Source organism: Mobula hypostoma, chromosome 8, assembly GCF_963921235.1.
Source record: "Mobula hypostoma chromosome 8, sMobHyp1.1, whole genome shotgun sequence".
Lineage (NCBI taxonomy): Eukaryota > Metazoa > Chordata > Chondrichthyes > Myliobatiformes > Myliobatidae > Mobula > Mobula hypostoma.
This window is the reverse complement of record NC_086104.1, coordinates 1406330-1433493: the sequence shown is the minus strand read 5'-3', so window position 1 is coordinate 1433493 and position 27164 is coordinate 1406330. Positions and strand designations below refer to the sequence as shown.

Genomic DNA, 27164 nt, shown 5'->3' with positions numbered 1-27164 from the left:
GAGGAGTGAGTTAGTCATGGTGTTTGGGGTGTGGAGGAGTGAGTTAGTCATGGTGGTTGGGGTGTGGAAGGGTGAGTTAGTCATGGTGGTTGGGGTGTGGAGGAGTGAGTTAGTCATGGTGTTTGGGGTGTGGAAGGGTGACTTAGTCATGGTGGTTGGGGTGTGGAAGGGTGAGTTAGTCATGGTGGTTGGGGTGTGGAGCGGTGAGTTAGTCATGGTGGTTGGGGTGTGGAGCGGTGAGTTAGTCATGGTGGTTGGGGTGTGGAAGGGTGAGTTAGTCATGGTGGTTGTGGTGTGGAGAGGTGAGTTAGTCATGGTGGTTGGGGTGTGGAAGGGTGAGTTAGTCATGGTGGTTGGGGTGTGGAGGGGTGAGTTAGTCATGGTGGTTGGAGTGTGGAAGGGTGAGTTAGTCATAGTGGTTGGGGTGTGGAAGGGTGAGTTAGTCATGGTTGTTGGGGTGTGAAATGGTGAGTTAGTCATGGTGGTTGGGGTGTGGAAGGGTGAGTTAGTCATGGTGGTTGGGGTGTGGAGAGGTGAGTTAGTCATGGTGGTTGGGGTGTTGAAGGGTGAGTTAGTCATGGTGGTTGGGGTGTGGAAGGGTGAGTTAGTCATGGTGGTTGTGGTGTGGAGAGGTGAGTTAGTCATGGTGGTTGGGGTGTGGAGGGGTGAGTTAGTCATGGTGGTTGGGGTGTGGAAGCGTGAGTTAGTCATGGTGGTTGGGGTGTGGAGAGGTGAGTTAGTCATGGTGGTTGGGGTGTGGAGGGGTGAGTTAGTCATGGTGGTTGTGGTGTGAAATGGTGAGTTAGTCATGGTTGTTGGGGTGTGAAATGGTGAGTTAGTCATGGTGGTTGGGGTGTGGAAGGGTGAGTTAGTCATGGTTGTTGGGGTGTGGAGGGGTGAGTTAGTCATGGTTGTTGGGGTGTGGAAGGGTGAGTTAGTCATGGTGATTGGGGTGTGGAAGGGTGAGTTAGTCATGCTGGTTGGGGTGTGGAGGAGTGAGTTAGTCATGGTGTTTGGGGTGTGGAAGGGTGACTTAGTCATGGTGGTTGGGGTGTGGAAGGGTGACTTAGTCATGGTGGTTGGGGTGTGGAGCGGTGAGTTAGTCATGGTGGTTGGGGTGTGGAAGGGTGAGTTAGTCATGGTGGTTGTGGTGTGGAGAGGTGAGTTAGTCATGGTGGTTGGGGTGTGGAAGGGTGAGTTAGTCATGGTGGTTGGGGTGTGGAGAGGTGAGTTAGTCATGGTAATTGGTATGTGGAGGGGTGAGTTAGTCATGGTGGTTGGAGTGTGGAAGGGTGAGTTAGTCATGGTGGTTGGGGTGTGGAAGGGTGAGTTAGTCATGGTGGTTGGGGTGTGGAGAGGTGAGTTAGTCATGGTAATTGGTATGTGGAGGGGTGAGTTAGTCATGGTGGTTGGAGTGTGGAAGGGTGAGTTAGTCATGGTGGTTGGGGTGTGGAAGGGTGAGTTAGTCATGGTGGTTGGGGTGTGGAAGCGTGAGTTAGTCATGGTGGTTGGGGTGTGAAATGGTGAGTTAGTCATGGTGGTTGGGGTGTGGAAGGGTGAGTTAGTCGTGGTGGTTGGGGTGTGGAAGGGTGAGTTAGTCATGGTGGTTGGGGTGTGGAAGCGTGACTTAGTCATGGTGGTTGGGGTGTGGAAGGGTGACTTAGTCATGGTGGTTGGGGTGTGGAGCGGTGAGTTAGTCATGGTGGTTGGGGTGTGGAGCGGTGTTAGTCATGGTGGTTGGGGTGTGGAAGGGTGAGTTAGTCATGGTGGTTGTGGTGTGGAGAGGTGAGTTAGTCATGGTGGTTGGGGTGTGGAAGGGTGAGTTAGTCATGGTGGTTGGGGTGTGGAGAGGTGAGTTAGTCATGGTAATTGGTATGTGGAGGGGTGAGTTAGTCATGGTGGTTGGGGTGTGGAAGGGTGAGTTAGTCATGGTGGTTGTGGTGTGGAGAGGTGAGTTAGTCATGGTGGTTGGGGTGTGGAAGGGTGAGTTAGTCATGGTGGTTGGGGTGTGAAATGGTGAGTTAGTCATGGTGGTTGGGGTGTGGAAGGGTGAGTTAGTCGTGGTGGTTGGGGTGTGGAAGGGTGAGTTAGTCATGGTGGTTGGGGTGTGGAAGCGTGACTTAGTCATGGTGGTTGGGGTGTGGAAGGGTGACTTAGTCATGGTGGTTGGGGTGTGGAGCGGTGAGTTAGTCATGGTGGTTGGGGTGTGGAGCGGTGTTAGTCATGGTGGTTGAGGTGTGGAAGGGTGAGTTAGTCATGGTGGTTGTGGTGTGGAGAGGTGAGTTAGTCATGGTGGTTGGGGTGTGGAAGGGTGAGTTAGTCATGGTGGTTGGGGTGTGGAGAGGTGAGTTAGTCATGGTAATTGGTATGTGGAGGGGTGAGTTAGTCATGGTGGTTGGGGTGTGGAAGGGTGAGTTAGTCATGGTGGTTGTGGTGTGGAGAGGTGAGTTAGTCATGGTGGTTGGGGTGTGGAGGGGTGAGTTAGTCATGGTGGTTGGGGTGTGGAGAGGTGAGTTAGTCATGGTAATTGGTATGTGGAGGGGTGAGTTAGTCATGGTGGTTGGGGTGTGGAAGGGTGAGTTAGTCATGGTGGTTGGGGTGTGGAAGGGTGAGTTAGTCATGGTTGTTGGGGTGTGAAATGGTGAGTTAGTCATGGTGGTTGGGGTGTGGAAGGGTGAGTTAGTCGTGGTGGTTGGGGTGTGGAAGGGTGAGTTAGTCATGGTGGTTGGGGTGTGGAAGGGTGAGTTAGTCATGGTGGTTGGGGTGTGGAAGCGTGACTTAGTCATGGTGGTTGGGGTGTGGAAGGGTGACTTAGTCATGGTGGTTGGGGTGTGGAGCGGTGAGTTAGTCATGGTGGTTGGGGTGTGGAGCGGTGTTAGTCATGGTGGTTGGGGTGTGGAAGGGTGAGTTAGTCATGGTGGTTGTGGTGTGGAGTGGTGAGTTAGTCATGGTGGTTGGGGTGTGGAAGGGTGAGTTAGTCATGGTGGTTGGGGTGTGGAGAGGTGAGTTAGTCATGGTAATTGGTATGTGGAGGGGTGAGTTAGTCATGGTGGTTGGGGTGTGGAAGGGTGAGTTAGTCATGGTGGTTGGGGTGTGGAGTGGTGAGTTAGTCATGGTGGTTGGGGTGTGGAAGGGTGAGTTAGTCATGGTGGTTGGGGTGTGAAATGGTGAGTTAGTCATGGTGGTTGGGGTGTGGAAGGGTGAGTTAGTCCTGGTGGTTGGGGTGTGGAAGGGTGAGTTAGTCATGGTGGTTGGGGTGTGGAAGCGTGACTTAGTCATGGTGGTTGGGGTGTGGAAGGGTGACTTAGTCATGGTGGTTGGGGTGTGGAGCGGTGAGTTAGTCATGGTGGTTGGGGTGTGGAGCGGTGTTAGTCATGGTGGTTGAGGTGTGGAAGGGTGAGTTAGTCATGGTGGTTGTGGTGTGGAGAGGTGAGTTAGTCATGGTGGTTGGGGTGTGGAAGGGTGAGTTAGTCATGGTGGTTGGGGTGTGGAGAGGTGAGTTAGTCATGGTAATTGGTATGTGGAGGGGTGAGTTAGTCATGGTGGTTGGGGTGTGGAAGGGTGAGTTAGTCATGGTGGTTGTGGTGTGGAGAGGTGAGTTAGTCATGGTGGTTGGGGTGTGGAGGGGTGAGTTAGTCATGGTGGTTGGGGTGTGGAGAGGTGAGTTAGTCATGGTAATTGGTATGTGGAGGGGTGAGTTAGTCATGGTGGTTGGGGTGTGGAAGGGTGAGTTAGTCATGGTGGTTGGGGTGTGGAAGGGTGAGTTAGTCATGGTTGTTGGGGTGTGAAATGGTGAGTTAGTCATGGTGGTTGGGGTGTGGAAGGGTGAGTTAGTCGTGGTGGTTGGGGTGTGGAAGGGTGAGTTAGTCATGGTGGTTGGGGTGTGGAAGGGTGAGTTAGTCATGGTGGTTGGGGTGTGGAGGGGTGAGTTAGTCATGGTGGTTGGGGTGTGGAAGGGTGAGTTAGTCATGGTGGTTGGGGTGTGGAAGCGTGAGTTAGTCATGGTGGTTGGGGTGTGGAAGGGTGAGATAGTCATGGTGGTTGGGGTGTGAAGAGGTGAGTTAGTCATGGTGGTTGGGGTGTGGAGCGGTGAGTTAGTCATGGTGGTTGGGATGTGGAGGGGTGAGTTAGTCGTGGTGGTTGGGGTGTGGAAGAGTGAGTTAGTCATGGTGGTTGGGGTGTGGAAGAGTGAGTTAGTCATGGTGGTTGGGGTGTGGAGAAGTGAGTTACTCATGATGGTTGTGGTGTGGAGAGGTGAGTTAGTCATGGTGGTTGTGGTGTGGAGAGGTGAGTTAGTCATGGTGGTTGTGGTGTGGAGAGGTGAGTTAGTCATGGTGGTTGGGGTGTGGAAGGGTGAGTTAGTCATGGTGGTTGGGGTGTGGAAGGGTGAGTTAGTCATGGTGGTTGGGGTGTGGAGAAGTGAGTTAGTCATGGTGGTTGGGGTGTGGAAGGGTGAGTTAATCATAGTTGTTGGGGTGTGGAAGGGTGAGTTAGTCATGGTGGTTGGGGTGTGGAGAAGTGAGTTAGTCATGGTGGTTGGGGTGTGGAAGGGTGAGTTAGTCATGGTGGTTGGGGTGTGGAAGCGTGAGTTAGTCATGGTGGTTGGGGTGTGGAAGGGTGAGTTAGTCATGGTGGTTGTGGTGTGGAGCGGTGAGTTAGTCATGGTGGTTGTGGTGTGGAGGGGTGAGTTAGTGGGTGGAGGCGTTGATTAGCCTTACTGCTTAGGGAGAGTAACTGTTTGTAATTCTTGTGGTCCTGGCATAGATGCTACATAGCCTCCTCGATAATGTAGCCTTCCCAGTCTGCAGACCAATGATGTCAGTGAGTGGCTGCAGAACTTTCTGAGTGAGAATGCTCCATCAGTCTCAGCCATTTCCAGAGTTTGCAAGGACCTCGCAGTGGACTACATAGAATGTCTAGTTGGTGGAATGTCCAAAACCAAGAGTTTGCTGGAGCAGCTTGCTTACACTCCCTTAGAACCACAACCACCCGTCTCCACTGATGGTGTGAAGATGGTGGCACTAGACAGGGTGCAGATCAGATTAATGGAGGAACATTACTGGTCAGGAGGACACACTATCTAGACTAGTGTTGGTTTCTTTGGAAGAGAGAAGACGGTGGGTTGCAGGCACGTGGAGAAGATTAAATTGAGGTATGCAGAATGGGAGGCCTAAACGGTATACATTATACATTAGAAACTTTTAAGAGACATTTAGATAGGTACATGAATGTGAGGGAAATGGATGATATGGACATTGTGTAACCAGAGGGAATTAGTTAGGTTGTCCTTTTGACTAGCTGTATAATTAGATCAGCACAACACTATTCCTGTGTTGTATGTTATGTGTCCAAAATTATTGATTAAATCTGGGATTGTTTCATGTAATTTCAGAATGGCAGGCGGTGACTAGTGGGGTACCTCAAGGCTCAGTGCTGGGACCCCAGTTGTTTACAATATATATTAATGACTTGGATGAGGGAATTAAATGCAGCATCTCCAAGTTTGCGGATGACACGAAGCTGGGTGGCAGTGTTAGCAGTGAGGAGGATGCTAAGAGGATGCAGGGTGACTTGGATAGGTTGGGTGAGTGGGCAAACTCATGGCAGATGCAATTTAATGTGGATAAATGTGAAGTTATCCACTTTGGTGGCAAAAATAGGAAAACAGATTATTATCTGAATGGTGGCCGATTAGGAAAAGGGGAGGTGCAACGAGACCTGGGTGTCATTATACACCAGTCATTGAAAGTGGGCATGCAGGTACAGCAGGCGGTGAAAAAGGCGAACGGTATGCTGGCATTTATAGCGAGAGGATTCGAGTACAGGAGCAGGGAGGTACTACTGCAGTTGTACAAGGCCTTGGTGAGACCACACCTGGAGTATTGTGTGCAGTTTTGGTCCCCTAATCTGAGGAAAGACATCCTTGCCATAGAGGGAGTACAAAGAAGGTTCACCAGATTGATTCCTGGGATGGCAGGTCTTTCATATGAAGAAAGACTGGATGAACTGGGCTTGTACTCGTTGGAATTTAGAAGATTGAGGGGGGATCTGATTGAAACGTATAAGATCCTAAAGGGATTGGACAGGCTAGATGCGGGAAGATTGTTCCCGATGTTGGGGAGGTCTAGAACGAGGGGTCACAGTTTAAGGATAGAGGGGAAGCCTTTTAGGACCGACGTTAGGAAAAACTTCTTCACACAGAGAGTGGTGAATCTGTGGAATTCTCTGCCACAGCAAACTGTTGAGGCCAGTTCATTAGCTATGTTTAAAAGGAAGTTAGATATGGCCCTTGTGGCTACAGGGGTCACGGGGTATGGAGGGAAGGCTGGGTTCTGAGTTGGATGATCAGCCATGATCATAATAAATGGCGGTGCAGGCTCGAAGGGCCGAATGGCCTACTCCTGCACCTATTTTCTATGTTTCTATGTTTCTATGTAATTGATGCAAGGATTTGAGGAAATCTAGGATGGATTTTGATGTTTTTTCAGAAGACAGGAACAAGGCAAAAAACATGTTGCTTCACGATTGTTTTTTGCAGCCATCTTGAGATATCACTGTTTGAAAATGTTCTCTGTGCTGGGGAGGCAAGTAGGGCGAACAATATATATGGTAATAATAAATACAATGATAAATGAATGAGTGCAGAACCACAGAATGGTGCAAAGTCTATAGTGTAAAAAGAAATGCTAAAGTGATCCCAAACCCCATTACAGAATATTAGGACTGTAAGAGTATGATGATTAAAGTGTGATAAAGGAGGAGGGAGCCTGGCATTAGCAGCTGATGGAATGGATACCAGTTTGTGTAGGGGACCACTTTGCATCTAGTGGTAGCAATACAATTAGTTTTTAAGTACATATGAGAAAAGATAGGACTGGTCCATGGGTTGAGATTCAAAATTGAAGAAGGGACAATTTTGATGGTGTCAGAAAGGATCTGGGAAGTATAGATTGGGACAGGCTGTTTCCTGCATTCAAATGTGAAATTTTGAGAGTACAAAGCTTCTAAATACCTGTTAGGGAACTTTGGTTTTCAAGAGATATTGAAGGCCTGGATAAGAAAAAAGAGAATATGCATCACAGGTTTAAGCAGGTAGGAACAAACGAGGTGTTTATGGAGTATATGAAATGCAAGAGAACACTGAAGAAAGAAATTAGGAGGGTTAAAGAAAGGCATGATGTTGCCATAACTGACAACAGATTCTAAGAGATTCTATAGGTATGTTAAGAGCAAAAAGATTGCAAGGGACAAAATTAGTCCTCTGGAAGATCAGATTGGTAATCCGTGCATGGAGCCAAATGATATGGGGGAGATCTTAAATGAATTCTCTGCATCTGTATCTACCTGGGAGATGGAGACAGAGTCTACAGAAGTGAGGCAAAGAGCAGCGAGGTCATGGACCGTATGCAGACTATACAGGAGAAAGTGTTTGCTGTCTTGAGCCAAATTAAGGTGGATAAATCCCCAAGGTTTGAGCAGAGATATTTAAATCATCCTTAGTAACAGGTGTGGTATTGGAGGATTAAAGGATAGCTAATGTTGTTCTGCTGTTTAAGAAAGGCTCTTCATGCAGATGGTCATAAGAGTGTGGGACGAGCTGCTAGCATAAGTTGTGCATACAAGCTCGATTTCAACGTTATGAGAAGTTTGGATAGGTACAAGGATGGTAGGGGTATGGAGAGTGTAGATCAATGGGAATAGCGAGTTTAAGTATTTTGGAATGGATTTGATGGGCTGAAGGGCCTGTTTCCGTGTTGTATGACTCTAGTGCTGGAACAGTGTAATTCGGGGACAAGAGAGCCAGGAACTGCATGGCTAGGGGCAATTGCAGAAATGGGAATTCAGGCCAAGAGTATATTTGAAATCTCAAATGAGATATTGTTTTCCACAATCTGTTGGTAATTGAAGAAAGAACGAAAAAGGAGATCTGCATCCCTACCACAGAAGGCAGAAACTTTTATGGGGTATTTCGACTGGCACGTGAATGTGAAGAAAATGGAAGGATTTGGACATTGTGTAAGCAGGAAGGATTAGGTTAGTTGGTCATTGGATTTTTAATGTAATTGGATTGACACAACATTGTGTTCCTGTACTGTTCTGTTCTGTTCTCTATGTTCTAAGGCACCTTGTGTGATTCATGGTAGGAGGGGTCATTATAACTGAATCTCTTGTGATCTTTTCCTCAGGCACCTCGACAATCATTCACTGTGGGAGCCAAAGCTGTTTGCGATACATTGCTTCAAGATCATCATGTATTCTGTGCAGGTAACCCTGCCTATTGGCTTGAATCCAATTATTTTCCTGCATGATGGCAGTGTTGGGAGTATAGCGCCTTGTACCAGGAGTTTAGCACCTTGTATCGGGGTCGAAGACAGCCACTGCTACACTCCATAGTCCATCTCCTCATTCTTCAATACACTGGTCTGTTACATAATTGTGGTAATCACACTTGCCTTTTGCCAACACAAGTTGCGATTGTACAGAGATTACCAATACTTTGTAGTGTAGTTTATTTGTGGTTCCTTAAGCTTGTCATAGCCGAGGGTGGGGGTGGGGGGTGGGGAGTGGTGTAGTGGAGATAAGCTCCCGATGGTTTGTGTCTCAAATTCCCTTCTGATAACAAAGTCCAGCTCCTGGCCTTCATGTGTAGCTTAGCTACGAAGCATGTCAGAACAATTTCTACTGACAGGAGAAAGGACAATGCCTGGTTCCTGGTGCCTTAAAAGCATCGCTTCGGGCAGATGGGGCTCATCAGCCGTGGTCGGCAGCTCATCTAGGAGAAGGAAAACTCTGCCACTTTGTGGTTATACCCACACATGAGGAAGGCTTCAGAAGTAAATCCAGAGCAGGAATCCCTAAGGCAGCCCTACACTGAGTTCAACACTGACTAGCAACTCCTGTGATGCCGCTGGGACCAAACTGTATCGATCTCTGCCGTTCCTTTGGATTGAACAGCTGCGTGAACAGGGGGAGCCTGCTACACGGCAACAGTTGCTCTCCATATTGTACAGTCCTGGCTGGCGTATGAGAGCCAAGACACAACATCGATGTTCAACCCTGACCAACGGATGGTGTCAATGAGTTTAGTGTGGCCCTCCACCAGTGGCTTTGAGGAGGTCGATGTTATTAAATGTGCGAAGCTTTGTCATAGAGTCATACAGCGTGGAAACAACCCTTCTACCCACCAACCATTTACACCGATCCCAGTTCGTTCCTTTACTTTTTTCCACACCCTACCTCGCATCTATACCCTTGGCTGATTGTTCAATGGCCAATTAACCTCGCAACTTCATACAAAATGCTGGAGGAACTCAGCAAGTTAGCAGTATCTATGGAGGGGAATAAACAAATTTAATTATCATTCAACCATACATTGAATACAGCCAAACTAAACAGAGTTTGTCCAGGAACAAGGTGTAAAACATAGAACCAACAGCACACCACATACAGCACAAATTATTACAACAGCAGGAAAACATACAGTCAAAAAAACCCAGAAAGCAAAATAAATAAATTTAGATTCCTGGCCCACATCATACTCCAGTGCAGCCAGAGATAAATACAATTTCGTCTTCCATTGAGTGAAATTGGTCGGCAGGAGCAGCCCCCAGCCGAGCACAAATTCCAGCTCTTTGCAACACTGGTTCTGGCCTCTCTTTCCCTGGGCAGCTGTAACAGGTCACCCTGTGGTATGAGGGTCTGGTCCATGCAAAAACAGATCCCTTTATGCCTGCCTCACCGTGTAGACGTTTTGGGGCCCTCAGTCCCTCCAGCATTTTGTGAGCGTATTGCTCTGGATTTCCAGCATTTGCAGAATCTCTTGTGTTTACCTAAAAATCTTCATATGTTTGGAATGTTGAAAGAAACTAGAGCAACCAGAGGAAGTATGCCTAAGGTCAGGATTTAACGCGGCTGTTTGGAGCCATCAGGCAAAAGCTCCACTAGCTGTGCCACTGTTCCATGGGTTTACAGCATTAGATCACATTCCATGCCTATCCCACTCCCAGTTCATCACACTAACTCCCAGCAATCTTCTACCAGTGTCTTCCACATCCTAACAAGTCAAGTTGGATGATGGGGAAGTTTTTCAAATCCAACAAACGGCAACTAAAAAAGCTATGAGGGCAAACTAGAGAAGGATACTGAAGCAACACACATCAAAGTTGCTGGTGAACGCAGCAGGCCAGGCAGCATCTCTAGGAAGAGGTACAGTCGACATTTCAGGTCTCCTAGAGATGCTGCCTGGCCTGCTGCGTTCACCAGCAACTTTGATGTGTGTTGCTTGAATTTCCAGCATCTGCAGAATTCCTCGTGTTAGAAGGATACTGAAAGTTTTTTTCAGTTATATAAAGAGTAAAAGGGAGGTGACAGTTGATATTGGACCACTAGAAAATGACGCTGGTGAGTTAGTAATGGGGGACAAAGAAATGGCAAATGAACTTAATAAGTACTTTGCATCAATCTTCACTGTGGAAGACACTATCAGTGTGCCAGAGGTCCGTGAGTGTCAGGGAGCAGGAGTGAGTGCCATTGCTATTACAAAGTGGAAAAGTGCTAGGCAAACTCAAAGGTCTTAAGATGGATAAGTCACCTGGACCAGAGTCCTGAGAGAGTTTGCTGATAGGATAACGGATGCATTGGTCATGATCTTTCAAGAATCACTTCATTCTGGCATGGTGCCTGAGAACTAGACTCTTTAAGATCACTCCACTCTTTAAGAAGGGAGAAAGGCAAAAAAAAAAAAGAAATTACACACACAAAATGCTGGAGGAACTCAGCAGACCAGGCAGCATCTATGGAAAAAAGCACAGTCGACGTTTCGGGCTGAGACCCTTTGGCAGGACTAGAGAAAATAAGCTGAGGAGTAGATTTGAAAGTTGGGGGGTAGGTGAGAGAGAGAAAAACACCAGGCGATAGGTGAAACTTGGAGGGGAAGGGATGAAACAAAGAGCTGAGAAGTTGATTGGGGAAACAAACAGAAGGCCATGGAAGAAAGGAAAAAAGGGGTGAGGGAGGAGCGCCATAGGGAGGCAATGTGCAGGCAAGGAGATAACATGAGAGAGCAAAAAAGGGATAGGAAATGGTGAAGAGGCGAGGCATTACTGAAAGTTTGAGAAATCGATGTTCATGCCATCAGGTTGGAGTCTACCCAAACAGAATTAAACTAATTTGGCAGGGGGATGGGAACCTGAATGACAGAGCGGAGGAAGGGGAAAACAGAAATAAATCTAAGATAGGGAGCAGTAAAGATGTCAGGAAAGACAGGCAAGTGATGGGACAAATTTGTAGCCATTGGGATGAGTTGCAGTGCAATAAAGTTGCAGTGAAATCAAAGCGAAAAGTATCAAATACTGGTCTTAAGGTGTTGTACTTAAATGCACGCAGCATAAAGAATACGGTGGATGATCTTGTCATACAGCTACAGATTGGCAGGTATGATATTGTGGCCATCACTGAGACCTGGCTAAAGGATGCATGTCTCTGGGAGCTGAACGTCCAAGGATACACAGTGTATCGGAAGGATAGGAAGGTAGGCAGAGGGGGAGGCGTGGCTTTACTGGTAAGAAATGATATTAATTCATTAGAAAGAGGTGATATAGGATCGGAAGGTGCAGAATCTTTATGGGTTGAGCTAAGAAATAGCAGGGGTAAAAGGACCCTGATGGCAGTTATTTATAGGCCTCCAAACAGCTTCAGGGCTGTGGACTACAAATTACAACTGGAAATAGAAAAGGGCTTGTCAGAAGGGCAGTGTTATGATAATTGTGGGGGATTTTAACATGCGAGTAGATTGGGAAAATCAGGTCAGCACTGGATCAGAATTTGTAGAATGTCTGCGAGATGGCTTTTTAGAACAGCTTGTTGTTGAGCCCACTAGGGGATTGGCTGTACTGGATTGGGTATTGTGTAATGAACTGGAGGTGATTAGAGAGATTGAGGTGAAGGAACCCTTAGGAGGCAGTGATCATAACATGATTGAGTTCACTGTGAAATTAGAAAATGAGAAGCCGAAATCTGATGAGTCGGTATTTCAGTGGAGTAAAGGAAATTACAGTGGCATAAGAGAGGAACTAGCCAAAGTTGACTGGAAAGGGACACTGGTGGGAAAGACGGCAGAGCAGCAGTGGCTGGAGTTTATGTGAGAAATGAGGAAGGTGCAAGACAGGTATATTCCAAAAAAGAAGAAATTTTCGAGTGGAAAAAGGATGCAACCGTGGCTGGCAAGAGAAGTCAAAGCCAAAGTTAAAGCAAAGGAGAGGGCATACAAGGAAGCAAAAATTAGTGGGAAGACAGAGGATTGGGAAGTTTTTAAAACCTTACAAAAGGAAACCAAGAAGGTCATTAAGAGGGAAAAGATTAACTACGAAAGGAAGCTAGCAAATAATATCAAAGAGGATACTAAAAGCTTTTTCAAGTATATAAAGAGTAAAAGACAGGTGAGGGTAGATATAGGACCGATAGAAGATGCTGCTGGAGAAATTTTAATGGGAGATAAGGAGATGGCAGAGGAACTGAACGAGTATTTTGCATCAGATACCAGCAGTATACCGGACACTCAAAGGTGGCAGGGAAGAGAAGTATGCACAGTCACAATTACGACAGAGAAAGTACTCAGGAAGCTGAATATTCGAAGGGTAGATAAATCTCCCGGACCAGATGGAATGCACCCTCGTGTTCTGAAGGAAGTAGCTGTGGAGATTGCAGAGGCATTAGCGATGATCTTTCAAAAGTCGATAGATTCTGGCATGGTTCCGGATGACTGGAAGATTGCAAATGTCACTCCGCTCTTTAAGAAGGGGGCAAGGAAGCAAAAAGGAAATTATAGACCTGTTAGCTTGACATCGGTGGTTGGGAAGTTGTTGGAGTCGATTGTCAAGGATGAGGTTACAGAGTACCTGGAGGCATATGACAAGATAGGCAGAACTCAGCATGGATTCCTTAAAGGAAAATGCTGCCTGACAAACCTATTACAATTTTTTGAAGAAATTACCAGTAGGCTAGACAAGGGAGATGCAGTGGATGTTGTATATTTGGATTTTCAGAAGACCTTTGACAAGGTGCCACACATGAGGCTACTTAACAAGATAAGAGCCCATGGAATTACAGGAAAGTTACATACATGGATAGAGCATTGGCTGATTGGCAGGAAACAGAGAGTGGGAATAAAAAGGTATCCTATTCTGGTCGGCTGCCGGTTATCAGTGGTGTTCCACAGGGGTCCGTGTTGGGGCCGCTTCTTTTTACATTGTACATCAACGATTTGGATTATGGAATAGATGGCTTTGTGGCTAAGTTTGCTGACGATACGAAGATAGGTGGAGGGGCCGGTAGTGCTGAGGAAACGGAGAGTCTGCAGAGAGACTTGGATAGATTGGAAGAATGGGCAGAGAAGTGGCAAATGAAGTACAATGTTGGAAAGTGTATGGTTATGCACTTTGGCAGAAAAAATAAACAGGCACACTATTATTTAAATGGGGAAAGAATTCGAAGTTCTGAGATGCAACGGGACTTGGGAGTCCTTGTACCGGATACCCTTACAGTTAACCTCCAGGTTGAGTCAGTAGTGAAGAAGGCGAATGTAATGTTGGTATTCATTTCTAGAGGAATAGAGTATAGGAGGAGGGATGTGATGTTGAGGCTCTATAAGGCACTGGTGAGACCTCACTTGGAGTACTGTGGGCAGTTTTGGTCTCCTTATTTAAGAAAGGATGTGCTGACGTTGGAGAGGATAAAGAGAAGATTCACTAGAATGATTCGGGGAATGAGAGGGTTAACATATGAGGAACATTTGTCTGCTCTTGGACTGTATTCCTTGGAGTTTAGAAGAATGGGTGGAGACCTCATAGAAACATTTCGAATGTTGAAAGGCATGGACAGAGTGGATGTGGCAAAGTTGTTTCCCATGATGGGGGAGTCTAGTACGAGAGGGCATGACTTAAGGATTGAAGGGCGCCCATTCAGAACAGGAATGCAAGGAAATTTTTTTAGTCAGAGGGTGGTGAATCTATGGAATTTGTTGCCACGGGCAGCAGTGGAGGCTAAGTCATTGGGTGTATTTAAGGCAGAGATTGATAGGTATCTGAGTAGCCAGGGCATCAAAGGTTATGGTGAGAAGGCGGGGGAGTGGGACTGAATGGGAAAATGGATCAGCTCATGATAAAATGGCGGAGCAGACTCGATGGGCCAAATGGCCGACTTCTGCTCCTTTGTCATATGGTCTTATGGATATACAGGAAACCCCGACAAACTCACAGGTGAAGTGTCAGCTCACCTGGAAGGACTGTTTGGAACCCTAAATGAAATTATGGGCCAGTTAGCCTAACTTCGGTGGTTGGGAAAGTGTTGGAGTCTATTACTAAGGATGAGCTTTTGGGGTACAGGCAGACTATTGATAAAATAAGTCAAAGTCAGCATGGTTTCTGTGAGGGGAAATCTTTCCTGACAAATCTGTTAGAGTTTTTCAAGGAAGTAACAAGCAGAGTGGACGAAAGAGAGGTAGTAGATGTTAGTTGCTCGGATTTTCAGAAGGCATTTGATAAGGTGCCACACATGAGGCTGCTTAACAAGATAAAATCCTATGGTGTTACAGGAAAGTTACTGACATGGATAGAGGAATGGCTGACAGGCAGGAGGCAGCGAGTGGGAACCAAGGGGGCCTTTTCTAGTTGGCTGCCAGTGTCTGGTGGTGCTCCAGAGAGTAGTGAATTGGTGGCATGCTCTGCCATCTGTCAGGGCATCAAAGGATATGGCGAGAAGGCCATATGGGGTTGAGTGGAACCCAGGATCAGCATAATGAAATGATGGAGCAAACCCAATGGGCTGAATGGCCTAATTTTGCTCCTATGTCTCATGATGTAATTACACACAGTGACCTGGAGAGTGCCACAGATTCACCACCCTCGGGCTGAAGAAGCTCCTCCTCATCTCCATTCTAAATGGACATCATCTATTCTGAGGCTGTGCCCTCCAGATGAGACTTCCCCCAATATGGGAAACATCTTCTCTGTATCTTTCAACAGACAATAGGCTTCAATGAGATCCCTCCACATTCCTCAAAATTGCAGTGAGTACAGGCCCAGAGTCATTAAACACTCCTCAGTCAATCACCCTTTTATTCTTGGAATCATTCTCGTGACCTTCCTCTGGGTCTTCTCCAATGTCAACACACCCTTTTTTAGATAAGGAGCTCAACACTGCTTTACAATACTCCAAGTGAAGCCTCACCAGTGCCTTGTAAAGCCCGAGCATTACATCTTGCTTTTATATAGAACATATAGAATAGTACAGCACAGTACAGGCTCTTCGGCCCACAATGTTGTGCCAACCCTCAAACCCTGCCTCCCATTTAAGCCCCCACCTTAAATTCCTCCATATACCTGTCTAGTAGTCTCTCAAACTTCACTAGTGTATCTGCCTCCACCACTGACTCAGGCAGTGTATTCCACGCACCAACCACTCTCTGATTAAAAAACCTTCCTCTAATATCCCCCTTGAACTTCCCACCCCTTACCTTAAAGCCATGTCCTCTTGTATTGAGCAGTGGTGCCCTGGGGAAGAGGTGCTGGCTATCCACTCTGTCTATTCCTCTTATTATCTTGTACACCTCTATCATGTCTCCTCTCATCCTCCTTCTCTCCAAAGAGTAAAGCCCTAGCTCCCTTAATCTCTGATCATAATGCATACTCTCTAAACCAGGCAGCATCCTGGTAAATCTCCTCTGTACCCTTTCCAATGCTTCCACATCCTTTCTATAGTGAGGCGACCAGAACTGGACGCAGTACTCCAAGTGTGGTCTAACCAGAGTTTTATAGAGCTGCATCATTACATTGCGACTCTTAAACTCTATCCCTCGACTTATGAAAGCTAACACCCCATAAGCTTTCTTAACTACCCTATGCACCTGTGAGGCAACTTTCAGGTATCCGTGGACATGTACCCCGAGGTCCCTCTGCTCCTCCACACTACCAAGTATCCTGCCATTTACTTTGTACTCTGCCTTGGAGCTTGTCCTTCCAAAGTGTACCACCTAACACTTCTCCGGGTCGAACTCCATCTGCCACTTCTCAGCCCACTCCTGCATCCTATCAATGTCTCTCTGCAATCTTTGACAATCCTCTACACTATCTACAACACCACCAACCTTTGTGTCGTCTGCAAACTGGCCAACCCACCCTTCTACCCCCACATCCAGGTCGTTAATAAAAATCACGAAAAGTAGAGGTCCCAGAACAGATCCCTGTGGGACACCGCTAGTCACAATCCTCCAATCTGAATGTACTCCCTCCACCATAATCCTCTGCCTTCTGCAGGCAAGCCAATTTTGTATCCACCTGGCCAAACTTCCCTGGATCCCATGCCTTCTAACTTTCTGAATAAGCCTACCGTGTGGAACCTTGTCAAATGCCTTACTAAAATCCATGTAGATCATATCCACTGCACTATCCTCATCTATATGCCTGGTCACCTCCTCAAAGTACTCTATCAGGCTTGTTAGACACGATCTGCCCTTCACAAAGCCATGCTGACTGTCCCTGATCAGACCATGATTCTCTAAATGCCTAGAGATCCTATCTCTAAGAATCTTTTCCAACAGAAACTGCAGTGTGGCAGACAGCAAGGCTCTGCCATAGGTAATCAAAACTGCAAATGCAGTTATTAGTTCCTGTTGGTCCTCTTAGGTCTAGCCTAATCAATGAATTCAATGAATGTATTTAAGCCATGTAATGTATTAATATTTATTGTGCTGTTATTGTTATTGTGTTCTTTATTTTTGCATTTTTTTTGCTGCATCGGATCAGGAGTAACAATTATTTTGTTTTCCTTACACTTGTGTACATGAAATTACATTAAATAATCTTGAATATTAAATCACATTTCACCCCATTCTGATATTTGGTCTGAACAGCAACTGAACCTCTTGCCTATGTCTGCATGCTTTGATGCATCGAGTTGGTGCCACATGATTGGCTGATGAGATACTTGCATTAACGAGCTGGTGTACAGCTGGACCCACTAAAGTGGCCACTGAGTGTAGACTGGACCAGGAAACACGAAGAGACTCTGGGCACCGAACACATTGTGTAAAATACTTGCCTTGCACATGTCCTTTAAATTTTCCTCTTCGCACCTTAAATCTGTGCTCTCTAGTCTTCCTTTGACAGCTCCAAGCTGGGAAGAAAGATTCTGAATATCCATTCCTGTCCATACCCCTCATATTATTAACAACTTCTGTAAGATCGCCTCGTAACCTCTGGTGCTCCAGAGGAACAATCCAAGTGCCTGCACTTTCTCTTCAGCTGTTGGACGTTATTCTGCATTCTGTTACTGTTTTACCTTGTGCTACTCAGTACACTGTGTACTCATCTGTAAGTACAGTGTACAAGACAAGTTTTCCATTGCACCTCGGTACATTTGACAATCATAAACCATTGCACCAACTTTGTCCAGTCCAGACATCTACCTCTTCTATACCCAACACAAATCTTCCACATACTTCCTGGCTACCTCATAATTCTCCAGAGCCCTGGCTGATCCTTCCTTCCATAAGCTTCCTTCCTCCTGTTGACGAGGTATTCCACATCTCTTGTCAACCATGATTCCTTCACCCTGTCATCCCTTCCCTGCCTCACTAGGACAAACCTATCCTGAACCCATGCAAGTGCTCCCTAAACAAACCCCACATTTCCATTCCACTTTTCCTTGAATACATCTATTTCAATTTATGCTCCCAACTTCCTGCATGATGGCATCATAATTCCCTCTCTCTGAATCAAATACTTCCCACACTATCTGCTCCTGTCCCTCTCTGAGGCTGTGGTAAAGGTCAGGGAGTTGTGGTCACTGTCCGTGAAATGCTCTCCCACTGAGGGATCTGACACCTAACCTAGTTCATTACCAAGTACCAGATCCAGTCAGGCCTCTCCTCTACTCAGCCTGTCTTCATATGGTGTCAGACACCTTTCAGCTATATGAAGAGTAAGAGGGAGATTGGAGTTAGATTATAAGACCAAAAGATATAGGAGAAGAACTAGGCCATTTGGCTCATCGAGTCTGCTCCACCATTCAATCTTGGCTGATCCTATTTTCCCCTTGTCAGCTCCACTCCCTGGCCTTCTCCCCGTAACCTTTGATACCATGTACAATCAAGAACCCGTCAAGCTTCACCTTAAATACACCCAATGACCTGACCTCCACAGCTGCCTGGGGTAATAAATTTCACAAATGCACCACCCTCTGCCTAAAGGAATTTCTCCACATCTCTGTTTTAAATGGACGCCGCTGTATCTGCCCTCTTGTCCCAGACTCCCCCAGCATGGGAAACATCCCTTCCACATCTACTCTATCTAGGCCTTTCAACATTCGAAGGTTTCAATAAGATCTCCCCTCATCCTTCTAAATTCCAGTGAGTACAGAACCACAGGTATCAAATGTTCCTTGTATGATAACTCTTTCATTCCTGAAAGCATCATTGTGAACCTCCTCTGGACCCTCTCCAATGCCAGCACATCTTTTCTTAGATGAGGAGCCCAAAACTATTCACAATACTCAAGGTGAGGACTCACCAGTGCCTTATAAAGCCTCAGCATCACATTTATGCTCTTGTATTCTGGACCTCTTGAAATGAATGCTAACATGGCATTGGCCTTCCTCCTCACCAACTCAACCTGCAAGATAACCTTTAGAGTGTTCTGCACAAAGACTCCTAAGTCCCTTTGCATCTCAGATTTTTGGATTTTCTCCCCGTTTAACAAATAGACTGCACATTTATTTCTGCTACCGAAGTGCAAGACCATGTATTTTCCAACATTGAGTTTCATTAGCTACTCTCCTGCCTATTCTCCTAATCTGTCTAAGTCCTTCTGCAGCCTTCCTGTTTCCACAACACCACCTACCCCACCACCAATCTTTGTATCATCTGTAAACTTGGCAACAAAGCCATCTATTCCATCATCTTAAATCATTGATATACAGCATAAAAAAGTGGTCCCAACACCGACCCCTGTGGAACACCACTATTCACTGGCAGCCAACTAGAAAAGGATCCTTTTATTCCCACCCACTGCCTGCTACCAATCAGCCAATGCTCTAACCATGTTAGTAACTTACCTGTCATACCATGGGCTCTTAACTTGGTAAGCAGCCTCATGTGTGGTACCTTGTCAAAGGCCTTCTGAAAGTCCAAATATACAACATCCCCTTTATCAATCCTACTTGTAATCTCCTCAAAAATTCCAACAGGTTCATCATGCAAGATTTTCCCCTAAGGAAACCATGCTGACTCTGTCCTATCTTCCCCTCTGTCACCAAGTACTCTCATCCTTAACAATCGACTCCAACATCTTCCCAACCACTGAGGTCAGGCTCACTAGTCTATAATTTTCTTTCTGCGCCTTCCTCCTTTCTTAAGGAGTGGAGTGACGTTTGCAATTTTCCAGTCCTCTGGCACCATGCCAGAATCCAACAATGTTTGAAAGATAACTTCTAATGCAACCACAAAGTCCCTACCGCTACCTCTTTCAGAACCAGTTCATCAGGCCCGGGTGATTTATGTACCCTTAGGTCTTTCAGCTTTTTGAGCACCTTCTCCCTTGTAATAGTAACTGCACTCACTTCTCTTCCCTCACACCCTTCAATATCTGGCACACTGCTAGTGTCTTCCACAGTGAAGACTGATGCACTTTCCTGTACTTTCCTCGTTTTTCCCAGAAATGCACGCCATTAAGCTCTGCTGACATCCCTGCCAGCATCCCCTTCCAGTTTACTTTGGCCAGCTCCTCTCTCATACCACTGTAATTTCCTTTACTCCACTGAAATACTGCTACATCAGACTTTACTTTCAAGTTGAACACAATCATATTCTGATCATTGCTTCCTAAGGGTTCTTTACATTAAGCTCCCTAATCACCTCTGGTTCATTACATACACCCAATCCAGAATAACTGATCCCCTTGTAGGCTCAACAACAAACTGCTCTAAAAGCCATCTTGCAGGCATTCAACAAACTCACTCCCTTGAGATTCATTTCCAATCTAATTTTCCCAATCGATCTGTATGTTGAAATCTCCCATGACTATAATAACATTTCCCTTTTGACAGCAGGGATGTGATGCTGAGGCTTTATAAGGCACTGGTGAAGCCTCCTCTTGAGTATTGTGAACAGTTTTGGGCTCCTCGTCTAACAAAAGTTGTGCTGGCATTGGAGAGGGTTCAGAGGAAGTTCACAAGGATGATTCTGGAAATGAAAGAGTTATTGTACAAGGAACGTTTGATAGCTCTGGTTCTGTACCTGCTGGAATTTAGGATGGGCGGGGGTGGGGGGGGGTGCGGGTGACCTGATTGAAACCTCTCAAATGTTGAAAGGCTAAGGCAGAGTAGATGTGAAAAAGATGTTCACCATGGTGGGGGTGCCTAGGACAGGAGGACACAGCCTCAGCATAGAAGAAATGTAGAGACATTTCTTTAACCAGATGGTGGTGAACTTGTGGAATTTATTACCACATACAGCTATGGAGGCCAGATCATTCAGTGTTTTTAAGGCAAAGCTTGATAGGTTCTTGTTTGGACATGGTTACAGGGAGAAGGCCGGGAGTGGGGCTGAGGGAGGACCCTAGTCAGACCCCACTTGGAGTACTGTGCTCAGTTCTGGTCACCTCACTACAGGAAGGATGTGGAAACCATAGAAAGGGTGCAGAGGAGATTTACCAGGATGTTGCCTGGATTGGGGAGCATGCCTTATGAAAACAGGTTGAGTGAACTCGGCCTTTTCTCCTTGGAACGACGGAGGATGAGAGGTGACCTGATAGAGGTGTATAAGATGATGAGAGGCATTGATTGTATGGATAGTCAGAGGCTTTTTCCAGGCCTGAAATGGCTAGCACAAGAGGACACAGGGGAGTAGGTACAGAGGAGATTTCAGGGGTAAATTTTTTACTCAGAGAGTGGTGAGTGCGTGGAATGGGCTGCCGGCAATGGTGGTGGAGGCGGAAATGATAGGGTCTTTTAAGAGACTCCTGGATGGGTACATGGAGCTTAGAAAAACAGAGGGCTATGGGTAAGCCTAGTAATTTCTAAGGTAGGGACATTTTCGGCACAACTTTGTGGGACGAAGGGCCTGCATTGTGCTGTAGGTTTTTTATGTTTCTAAGGAAAAAAGGATCAACCATGATTGAATAGAAGAGCAACACACATAAAAGTTGCTGGTGAACGCAGCAGGCCAGGTAGCATCTCTAGGAAGAGGTGCAGTCGACGTTTCAGGCCGAGACCCTTCATCAGCTTGAATTTCCAGCATCTGCAGAATTCCTGTTGTTTGAATAGAAGAGTAGACTTAATGGGCCAAATGGTGTAATTCTGTTCCTATGTCTTATGGTTTTCTGGTCTTTTCTATTTCCTGTTGTAAACTGTGGTTCACATCCCAGCTACTGTTGGGAGGCCTGTATATAACTGCCATCAGGGTCCTTTAACCCTTGCAGTTTCTTAACTCACCCACAAGGATTCAACATTTTCCGATCCTGTGTCCCATCTTTCTACTGATTTGATGTCATTCTTTACCAGCAGAGCCACACCACCCTCTCTGCCTACCTTTCTGTCCCTCCAATACAACGTGTAACCTTGGACATTCAGCTCCCAACTACAACCATCCTTCAGCCACAATTCAGTGATGGTCACTACATCATACCTGACAATCTGTAATAGTGCAACAAGATCATCCATCTTATTTCTTATACTCTGTGCATTGCAGTATAACACTTTGAGTGCTGCAGTATATTTGCTACCCTTTATGGTTCTGCATCCCTAATGCACTGATACTCACCCTGCTGGCTGCAATTATGTCCTATCATCTGCCTGCCCTTCCTGACAGTCTCACTGCATGCTATCTTTGCTTTTTAACCATCCGTCCTATCCTGAGTCCCTTCACTCCAGTTCCCACTCCTTGCCAAATTAGTTTAAACCCTCCCCAAAAGCTCTCACAAACCTGCCCATGAGAATATTGGTCCCGCTCGGGTTCAGGTGCAACCCGTCACTTTTGAACAAGTCATACCTCCCCCAGAAGAGATCCCAATGATCCAAGAACCTGAAGTCCTGCCCCTGCACCAGCTTCTCAGCCACACATTAACTTGCCAAATCACAAGCAAGAGAAAATCTACAGATGCTGGAAATCCAAGCAACACACATAAAATGCTGGAGGAACTCTGCATCCCTAGAGAAAACTACAGTCAACATTTTGGGCCAAGACCCTTTGACAGGAATCAGCCTGTTTCTACCCTCACTGATGCGTGGCACAGGTGGCAATCCAGAAGTTACTACCTGGGTGGTTCTGCTTCTCGGCTTTCTACCTAGCTCTCTAAATTTTCTCATCAGGGCCTCTCTGCTTTTTCTTCTTATGTCATCGGTATCAATATGTTGCTGCTCTCCTTCCCTCTCTAAAATATTGTGGACGCAATCCAAAACATCTCTGACACTGGCACCTGGGAGGCAACATCCCATCCAGGTGTCCTATTCAGGTCCACAGAATCTCCTGTCTGTTCCCCTGACTACAGAGTTCCCTATCACTACCACTCCCTTCTTCTCTCTTTCCCTTCTGCACCATGGACCCACGCTCAGTGCCAGTAACCTGGTTTCTGTGGCACTCCCCTGGTAGGTCATTCCCCACAACAGTATCCAAAGTGGTATACTTACTTTTGAGGGGGCACTTTGCACTAACTACCTATTCACATTTCTATTTCTCCTGACAGTCACCCAGCTACTCGCCTCCTGCGACTTTGGAGTAACTACTTCCCTGTAACTCTTAACTGATTGTCTACTCACTCTTCCATTCAAGCTGAAGATCCCTAACATGGTCTTCAAGGAGCTGCAGCCGGATGCACTTCAGGCAAGTGTAGTTTCCTGGGAGGCTCTGGGTCTCTCAGGACTCCCAACATCTGGCATGAAGAACACACAACAGCCATTTACTCTACTAGGTACAGTAAGAGAAAACAAAAAGGGAACCTTAACAGAAGCTTCCCAAGAGCCAACGCCTCTTTCCAGCCGAAGCCTCCTTTGAGCCAAAGCCTGACACTACTTCTCTCGCCACTGGCCTACTCCCAACAATAGTCACCCCGCTTGTCCCTTCTGTACTTTTAAACAAGCGTCACTGTCGTGCCAGAAACCTCATCACTATGGCCTGCTTCTGCTGCTGATTGGGCCATCGGAATGTGACAGGCAAGATTTTTCCTTGAGGAAACCATGCTGACGACAGTCTACTTTATCACATGCCTCCAAGTACCCTGACGCTTCATCCTTAACAATCAACTCTAACATCTTCCCAACCACTGAGGTCAGACTAACTGGCCTATAGTTTCCTTTCTTTTGCCTCTCTCTCTTGTTGAAGAATGGAGTGACATTTGCAATTTTCCAGTCTTCAGGAACCATTCCAGAATCTAGTGATTTTTGAAAGGTCATTACTAATGCCTCCGCAATCTCTTCAGCCACCTCTTTCAGAACCCTGGGGAGTACACCATCTGGTCCAGGTGACTTCAGACCTTTCAGTTTCCCAAGAACCTTCTGTCTGGTTATGGTAACTTCACACACTTCATGATTCCTGAATATACTGCCAGTGTCTTACACAGTGTAGACTGATGTAAAATTCTTATTCAGCTCATCCGCTATTTCATTGACCCCCATTACTACCTCCCCAGCATCATTTTCCAGCGGTCCAAGATCCACTCTCGCCTTTCTTTTATGTATCTGAATGAACTTTTGGTATTCTCTTTAATATGATTACTAGCTTACTTTCATATACCATCTTTACCTTCTTAATGACATCTTTAGTTGCCTTCTGTTGGTTTTTAAAATCTTCCCATTCCTGTAGCTTCCCACTAGTTTTCACTCTATTATATGCCCTCTCTTTGGCTTTTATGTTGGCTTTGACTTTTCTTGTTAGCCATGGTTGTGTCAACTTTCCTTTAGAATACTTCTTCCTCTTTAAGATATATATAACCTGTGCCTTCCATATTACTTCCAGAAATTCCACCCGTTGCTGTTCTGCCATCATCCCTGCCAGTGTTCTTTTCCAATCAATCTGGCCATCTCCTCTCTCACGCCTCTGTAATGCCCTTTACACCACTGTAATACTGATACATCTAACTTTAGCTTCTCCTTCTGTAATTTCAGGGTGAATTACAGAATATTATGAATATTATGATCACTTGCCATAACGGTTCTTTTAACTTAAGCTCTCTAATCAGTTATGATCTATTAATCCCCAGTCCAGATAGCTGTCCCTCTGGGCTCAATCATGAAAAGCCTTCTCCTAGGCACTCTAGAAATTCCTCGTTCTGGAATCCCGCACCAAACTGATTTTCCCAATCTACCTGCATATTGAAGTCCCCCATAATTATTGTAACATTGTCATTTTGGCATGCACTTTCTCCCATTGTAATTTGTAGGCCACATCCTTATTACTGTTTGAGGGTCTGTATACAACTCCCATCGGGGTCTTTTTACTTTTGCAGTTCCTTAGATCTATCCACAATGATTCACCACCTTCCAACCCTATGTCACCCCTTTCTGATGATTTGATTTTTCACCAACAAAGCAACGCCGCCCCCTCTGCCTTCCTGTCTGTCCTTTCAATACAATGTGTATCCTTGGACGTTAAGCTCCCAGTTATAATCTTTCAGCCTTGGATCTGTGATGCCTGCCATCGTACCTGCTGCCTTATCTACCTTTTACCATATACTGTACACGTGCGGATACAACACCTTCAGTCTTCTATTCATCCTTTTCGATTTTGCTACACCATGCTCAACCTTTTGATTCCTGACTTTGTCTGAAGTCTGACCAGCATCTGCCTCCACAACCTCTCCATTAACTGTTCTGGCACTGGTTCCCATCCCCCTGCAACTCTAGTTTAAACCCCACTGTGCAGTATTACCAAACCTTCCTGCAAGGATACTTGGCCCCCTCCAGTTCAGGTGCAAACTGTCCCTTCTGTACAGGTCCCACCTTCCCCGGAAGAGGGACCTATAATCCAAAAATCTTATGCCCTCCCTCCTACACCAACTCCTTAGCCACATGTTAAACTGTATAATCTTCCTAGTTCGAGCCTCACTAGCACGTGGCATGGGGAGCAATCCAGAGATCACAACTCTGGAGGTCCTGCCCCTCAACTCAGCACCTAACTCCCTGAACTTCCTTTGCAAAGCCTCGTCAGTCATCCGATCCATGCCATTGGTTCCACTGCTATACCTAATAAAGTGCCCACTGAGTGTGTGTGGCTGGTTACCTACACTTTTTAAATACAGTGTCTAAATTAACCATTCTGATGCACAATCACGGGTAATGTTTAATCCGTATTGGGCACACCATGCAAATTGGATAGGCATTAAAGTCTGATTAAACTATTTAGCTCATAAGATCAATGACACCAGAAATCCATCTTGAACGGCAGCGACAGGGGATTTGGTTAGGTGGACAGACTGGTGTTTCCATGGTTACAGACATACACCAGTGTGGGATTGTTGCTTTCCTGGTCCCAGGGTGAGGAGAATCACTGAACAACAGCACCACATCTTAAATGCTGGACCAATTCAGCAGATAAGGCAGTATCTGCAGAAAAGAATCATTAATCAATGTTTCGGGCCGAGACTCTCCATCAGCACTGAAAAGCAAGGGGAAAGATGCCAGAATAAAAAGATGAGCTCACCTGCACATCACCACCCCCTGCTGCCCCTCCTCCCTCCCTTTCTCCCATCGTCCACTCCCCTCTCCTGCTATGTTCCTTCTTCTATGGCCCTTTGCCTTTTCCACCCATTATCTCCCATGTTCTCACATCATCTCCCCCCTTCCACACCCAGCTGATCTTACCTATCAACTTCTTGTCCTCCTTCCCCTCCCCCGACATTCTCTTCTGGCATCTTCCCCCTTCCTTTTCAGTGCGATGAATGGTGCCACCCGAAACATCGACTGTTTATTGCTTCTATAGATGCTGCCTGACCTGCTGGCTTCCTCCAGCCTTCTGTGTGTGTTGCTCTGGATTTCCAGTACCTGCAGAATCTCTTGTGGTCGTCTTTGACTGCTTCTTAAAAGATGTAGAATGGTTGAGTAACCACCATTGGATATGGTGTATCTAGATTCCAGAAGGTAGCACGAGTGTGGGTTGAAGGACTAATCAATAAGCTTGAAGTCCTAGGCCTCAATGCCTCCTTGTGCAACTAGGTCCTCATTTCCTCACTTGCATACCTCAGTAATTTCAGATTGGCAACAACATCTCCTCCACAATCTCCATCAGCACAGGTGCACCACAGGGCGGTGTGCTTTGCACCCTGCTCTACTCACTTCACACTTATGGCTGTGTGGCTAAACACAGCTCCGATGCCATATGTATGTTTGCCGATGACACCACTGTCATTGACCAAATCAAGGCTGGTAATAAATCAGGATATCGACCATAAGACCAGAAGATATAGGAGCAGAATTAGGCCATTTTGCCCATCGAGTCTGCCCTGCCATTTCATCAAGGCTGATCCAATTTTCCTTTCAGCCCCAATCTCCTGCCTGTATCCCTTCATGCCCTGACCAGTCAAGAATCTATCAACCTCTGCCTTAAATATACATAAAGTCTTGGCCTCCTCAACTGCCTTTGACAAAGAATTCCACAGATTCACCACTCTCTGGCTAAAGAAATTCCTTCTCATCTCCATTCTAAAAGGAAGCCCCCCTTTTCTGAAGCTGTGTCCTCTGGTCTTAGACCCTCCCACCATAGGAAACATCCTCTCCACATCTACTTTATCAAGGCCTTTCACCATATAACCATATAACAATTACAGCACAGAAACAGGCCATTTCGGCCCTTCTAGTCCATGCCGAATCCTTACTCTCACCTAGTCCCACCGACCTGCACTCGGCCTATTACCCTCCATTCCTTTCCTGTCCATATATCTATCCAATTTAACTTTAAATGACAACGTCGAACCTGCCTCAACCACTTCTGCTGGAAGCTCGTTCCACACAGCTACCACTCTCTGAGTAAAGAAGTTCCCCCTCGTGTTACCCTTAAACTTTTGCCCCCTAACTCTCAACTCATGTCCACTTGTTTGAATCTCCCCTACTCTCAATGGAAAAAGCCTATCCATGTCAACTCTATCTATCCCCCTCATAATTTTAAATACCTCTATCAAGTCCCC

General features: G+C 46.2%; 1 protein-coding gene across 7 annotated transcripts in view; it reads left to right on the top strand.

The window, feature by feature from the left end:
• Positions 1–27164, top strand: part of LOC134350026 (protein EFR3 homolog B-like) — a 299220-nt gene that overhangs the window by 110654 nt on the left and 161402 nt on the right. For all 7 annotated transcript variants that reach the window (XM_063054929.1, XM_063054928.1, XM_063054927.1 and 4 more), the window contains one exon: positions 8187–8265. In XM_063054929.1, the coding sequence (XP_062910999.1) occupies positions 8187–8265 (79 nt within the window). The remainder of the gene's footprint in view (positions 1–8186; positions 8266–27164) is intronic.